The sequence below is a fragment of the Trachemys scripta genome, chromosome 1 (genome assembly GCF_013100865.1).
Source record: "Trachemys scripta elegans isolate TJP31775 chromosome 1, CAS_Tse_1.0, whole genome shotgun sequence".
In the NCBI taxonomy this organism is placed as follows: Eukaryota; Metazoa; Chordata; order Testudines; family Emydidae; genus Trachemys; species Trachemys scripta.
Genome location: NC_048298.1, coordinates 5,116,524 through 5,122,523, shown reverse-complemented (window position 1 = coordinate 5,122,523; position 6,000 = coordinate 5,116,524). Strand labels below are relative to the sequence as shown.

Genomic DNA, 6,000 nt, shown 5'->3' with positions numbered 1-6,000 from the left:
GAATAAGGCCAAAGGGAAAGTCTCAAGTGGATGGAAACTGAACGGAAGCATTGAGTCAGGCCTCCAGAGAGCTTTCTGGAAGTGGGGTTAGGAGAAGAGCTTCAAACGTCTTCGTGAGCGCTCTCACACACGGCAGCCTTGGTCACTGAAAAGGGACTGGGAGCTCAGGAACTGAGGGCTCACCAGCTCGACATCTTAGGCAACATTACTACAAAACAGCCACCTGCACACAGAACCTGTATAGCTAGATACCGATGAACTTATCTGGCTATTGGTCCCGGACAGCCAGCTCCATCAGGAGCTCTCAGTTCAGACAGCAGCGTGCAGCAATGCCAGTGGGTGGAAGCGTCAGCTGCTGTCGCTCAGACTGGTACCCGGAGAGAGGACAGAAAGTGAAGTGAAATGCCATTGCATGCCCTGGACGAACACATTCAGTCTTCAGAGGAGGATCCCCATGGGCAGATGAGACTAGAACAAATCTGGGAGACCGTGAGGCCAACATGCTGGCCATCAAGTGACGCTAGCAGTATCCAACCTGGGCATAAGGAGAAACCACATAGGGGGGTCTTAAGCAGGTCTCTGCATGGATATTATCAGCCATCCTGCAGGCTCAGAAGACATTTAGCTTCTCCTTGCAGCTGATAGAATCCTGATAAACTGCACTGAAGGGGGCGGACATACAGCATGGTTAACAGCATTAAAAGCACAGAGCAAACAAACAGGGTTTGAATTACAAGGCACTGAAGATGTTTACATTTGAAAAGCTACCACGTCCCTTATTTCGCTGAGCCCATGAAAGGAAGAAGCTAAATTATGGTAAAACACTGACCCAAAATGAAGGGGCAAGGGAATCAGCAAAGGAAACTTAGGGACTTTACAACGCAACAGATATTAGGTAGTTACTGAGCAGTGGAGCTGGGAGTGCAACAGTCGCTACAGAGACTCATCAGCCTTCAGATCCATCCTGCGGGGTTTGCTGTTGGGATTTATTTAACTACCGCAGCCTCTTAAAAGAAAAGCAGAACCTCTACAATTGGCTTTAGACATTGGAGGGGGAAGAGTCATTTGGAAAAACTACTAAAAAAGGCACTTAACAAAAATGGTCTTAGAAATACACTTGTTTTGTTCAAGCCCAATGCCTCAGCCTCGTTCAGCTGCTCCACGTTTGATGGCCAGCTATGTACATGCTCTAGAGCTGGGTTCACAGTCACACAGAGCACGAAGAGAAAGCCGCCCAGGAAATCAACCTGTCTTCCTTTCCCGCTTTTGTAGAAAGGCGAACCGCATTCACAGCAATGCAAGAGACAAGCTATTCCTCTCCCCACGTTTCTAAAACAGAAGTTAAAAAAAAAAAAAGCCCCACACAAAAGGAATAAAACAAAGCATTGGACAGGCAGCTCAGAGAAAATTCCAATGCCGGAGAGAAAAAAACCAAACAGGCTACCAAGTTATGCTTAGGTAACTAATGTTGAGTTGGCACAGATGGACTAGCCCCTGAATACAGAGGGCATGACATACTTAAGGATAAAGACAGCTTTAAAATCGATGTAGTAAGTTTCCTCGGTTAGCTTTTTCAGAGTGCAACATGGGAAGATTCAGCAGAACACACTGCCCCTTCCCACCACCTGTTTAGAGAAAACTACACAGTAGTCCGTAAGCGGCGATTTTTAACCACCCTTCCAGGCAGACGTTTCAATATGAAAAGGTGAGGAACAATTACACTGTTGCTTCAAACCACTACACCCTGCGCCGCCATCTTTGTTTGCTGCTCCCACGTGCCAGCCATCTCCCAGAACTCACAGACGATGATCACATGCCCACAACACACATGCAAGTCTTCAGGCAGTGAATGCTACACAGTGGCAGAGCCAGTTTGGGCATTCAGAGGACGGATGCTGCTGTGAGCAAAGGGGAATTGGACTGTTCATTCAGCATGTGGTCGAATTGCTGCCATCAGCGGCTCCTACTCAGTTAAATGCATCTTTAGAAACAATAAGTTAAACACCATGTGTAAGCAGGAGCGGTGACAATTTCTAAGCCCCTTCCCTGCATTTATTAGGCTACCGGCATGTGCTAACAGCAGGTTGGTGGCTGGACGTTCTGAACGAGTTCTGAACAGCATCTTCGTTCCCGATGTATTTAGAGAGATCCATAAATAAAAAGCTAATTTCCATAAACGCCAAATGAACATTCACAGAAAGGCATCCGATGTATTTGCTGAGTAAGGCGCTGAGAGCAGGGTCCTCCCGTCTCCTTAGCAGCGGCATCCATAACGGGCGGGGGGTGTGGGGGGGGTCTCTTTAGTGTTTCTAGGGCAGAGTGAGAACAGCGAAGAGCTCTCATTTCAATCGCTCAATGAGTCCCTGTGTGAGGCCAAGGTGCAAAAGCTGCGATCTGGAAAGAGTTGCTAGATGAGGGAAGAATCCCAACAGCTTCTCCCATGACAGTTCCAGGAGGCTGGGGACTACTAGCCACATCTTAAATAAGGAGCCAGTCCGTTTGTTTTCGTGGATGTTGACCACCCCTCCGTGGACGTACATGCAGCCAGCCTGAGTGGAAACAGGACAAGAGGGAAGTTATTCATGTTCACACACAGAACTAAGCTCACCACGTGTGGGGCTACACTTCTGAAGCTCATGTGCTTCTCAGAAGAACCCTGCCATCCACATCTGGAGAGAACCAAGCATTTGGACAAGCAGCAATGGGCTTACTCTGCAGCAAGGGAGATTTAGGAAAAGCTTGTCAACTATCAGGTTAGTTAAGCACTGGAGGTTGTGGGATCCCCGTCATTGGAGGTTTTTAAGAACAGGTTGGACCAACACCTGTCAGGGATGGTCTAGGCATAGCTGGTCCTGCCTCAGTGTGAGGGGATGGGCTAGTTGACCTCTTACGGGCTGCTCCAGCCCTACATTTCTATTTGATCTTTAGAACCAAGGAGTCATTCGGATTTCAAGGAAAGTTATAATGTGCTGTGCTACTGATGAGCCAGCAGAGAGAGCACAACTTATACCCTGTTCCAGGGATGGGACGGACACCAATGTTGCTGATCTAGAAAAGCGATGTAATTTTGAGGACCATTAGAAGAGACAGCTTGTCAGATTACGTATAGGGGAGCCTATTCCTGCAACCATTATTCCCAAATGTCCCACTAAAGTCACTCAGATTTATGTCTAAGGCCTGGTCCACACTAACCCCCCACTTCGGACTAAGGTACGCAAATTCAGCTACGTTATTAACGTAGCTGAATTCAAAGTACCTTAGTTCGAACTTACCGCGGGTCCAGACGCGGCAGGGAGGCTCCCCCGTCGATGCCACGTACTCCTCTCGCCGAGCTGGAGTACCAGAGTTGACGGCGAGCACTTCCGGGATCGATTTATCGTGTCTAGACCAGACGCGATAAATCGATCTCAGAACATCGATTGCCTGCCGCTGGACCCGGAGGTAAGCGTAGACGTACCCTAAGGGATGAATGACCAGGACAAAGGTAAAGCTTAGAGAGACAAGGTGGGTGAGGTACTATCTTTTATTGGACCAACCTCTATTGGTGAGAGAGACAAGCTAGAAAGGTAAAGCCTGTAAGAGAATCTTACAAATACAATAACATATATTAATTCACCAGAAGTCCCGAGAGTGTCCCTTTAAGACTGTGTCACTGTCAGGGCCTTGGAGCGGAGCCTGGAGCTGGAGCGCGGACCAGTAGGTTTTTGCCCGGAGCTGGAGCGGAGCCGGAGCAGAGCAATTCAAAAATTTGATTGCTCCAAATCCCTGGTCACAGTGAGTCATTTAAAGGATACCAAATCATCCTTATGCAATAGCTCATTAGGAACGGATCCTACAGCTGATCCAGGATTTCTAATTCCTGGATTGCCCAACAGGTTTGGAGGTTGCGTTCTGATGCTTGCCCACTTAACGCCGTGAATGGCCCCTCAAGACACTTATACACCTGCTCGCCTTCAACTCCCTGCAGTCCCTCAGTGGGGCAAGCCCACAGCAGTGGGTTGGTTTTTCTAGACAAGGCGACTGATGTTCAAAGAAGAATCATTACTTTGGGCTAACGCAGTTTGAAGACTAGAACAGCATCGCTGCTTTCTGGAAGCACCGCATGCTGTGTGCCGTGGCAGCCAGAGACCACCCCGCTGGGTATACGGTCAGAACGACAGGGAATTCCTGTTCAAAAGGCAGGAACTCAACTCTGGCCTTAGTCTCCCCTGTACACTGGATTTTGTTTAAGCCCTCTAAATATGTTCCTCTTTACTGATGCCAATGGCTCCATGCCATGCATTGTAAAGCTAGAATCCTGTCAAGGCCAGAGCCTGGCTGCAGACTGACTGGATTGCAATCTAGAAGTACTTATATGGGAAACGCATATTTGATAGCGGGCTCTTCAATCCAGCGGAGAAAGGCATAACATGAGCCAATGGCTGGAAGATGAAGCTAGACAAACTCAGAGTGGAAATAAAGGTGTACGTTTTTAACAGTAGGGTAACTAACCATTGGGACAATTTACCAGGGGTTGTGGTGGATTCTCCATCCCTGGCTATTTTTAAATCGAAACGGGATATTTTTCTAAAAGCTCTGCTCTAGGAATTTTAGTAGGAAAGTTCTCTGGCCTGCGTTACACAGGAAGTCAGACGAGATGATCACAATGGTCCCTTCTGGCCTTGGAATCTATATTCCAGACCCACACAAGTGTCCGAATAGGTAAGTGCATGAATTAAGTTATATCTAACAAGGCCATAGGGGAGAGAGAGACTACAGCCACTTACCGGTGTGACAGCAGCACAGTGAAAATAAACTGGTTCAGGCATGACAGCTGGGAGTTTCACCCACTGGAAAGTTTGAAGACTCAGCTTCCAAACGTCTCCCAGTATCACTTCTCCGTTATATCCCCCACAGACAAACACATCTATAGAAGAGGGACAACAACCGCACAATGCTTAGAGACCAATCTAGCATGATGATCGGCCATGGCCAATTCATTTAAGAGTTACAGTACACACACTAACTGAAATCAGCAACTGGTCCTCTAGAAAGAACGTCCACTTTACAATCAATGTGAGCAATAAAGAGCTTCTCAGAACAATCCCAGTAGAGACCAGAGCTAACAGATCAACGTGGACACCTCCCCTCCCATTCACTTATCCACATACCACCTCCCAGCCCACGTGTGTCCCCAACAGCCAGACGGCAAGTACAGCAGTTGCTTACGTGGTGAGGTACAAGATAGAATCACCCCTGCCTGCAAAGTGAGGGCAGCACCCATGCTCAAGGGTTGCTGCTTTAAAAAAAAAAAAAAGGCTTAATCAACCTGAGACTAGGTTATTTGTGTGGTTTGATTTGGCTCCCATTTCTTTTAACATGTAAGCCTCGGTTGAAAGATTTGGAAGTCAAAGGTCACTATTTTGACTTTAATTTCTTCAGAATTTGCACGGGAGTGATTACTTAACCAGCTTGTGTGGCTGCCGAACTAGGAGTGCAGAAGCGTTACATGGACTGCTGGGGCTACAGAAAGGATCTAAACATTGTCAGAGGCAATTCACAGGCTGTAGGCCAACGCTCATCACGGAGTGAGTGAGTATGGATCTCATATGCTTGCCCTCCGCCCCCGCCAAGGCTACCTTGCAAACTCCGCAATAGAGCTAAGTAAGATTTGTAGCGAGATCACCTGGAGAGCGTTGGGAGAAGAGAACAGAAACCTCCACCAGCACAAGCCAAGAAAGCTCTATGAGTTTTCTTTGCAAGCTTATAAAATGGCCTCATTTGTTACCGCATGAGCAGTTCCAGGCTCAATTCTGCTACTGTCTGTTAATCTAATCTAATCCGTTCACCGCACACAGATTTCATGAAAAGGCCCCTGTGCCCAATAAGCCCCAAAATGATTCTACCACTAAAGGATTCCATTTCAAAGTTCTGACTCTGGGGCAGAGAGGTTAATGACAGATGGGAGGCAGGACTCTCATTTGTAAGCGTGGATCATGTTATCGGCTATGTTGTAAAGTG

General features: G+C 47.5%; 1 protein-coding gene across 2 annotated transcripts in view; it reads right to left on the bottom strand.

The window, feature by feature from the left end:
* Nucleotides 1-467: 467 nt before the first annotated feature.
* The window catches only part of KLHDC10 (kelch domain containing 10), a 30,642-nt gene continuing 25,109 nt past the window's right edge, over nucleotides 468-6,000 (bottom strand). For both annotated transcript variants that reach the window (XM_034763887.1, XM_034763892.1), the window contains 2 exons: nucleotides 4,767-4,906; nucleotides 468-2,549 (listed from right to left, as the gene is read on the bottom strand). In XM_034763887.1, coding sequence (XP_034619778.1) covers nucleotides 2,340-2,549; nucleotides 4,767-4,906 — 350 coding nt within the window. In that variant the 3' untranslated portion in view covers nucleotides 468-2,339. The remainder of the gene's footprint in view (nucleotides 2,550-4,766; nucleotides 4,907-6,000) is intronic.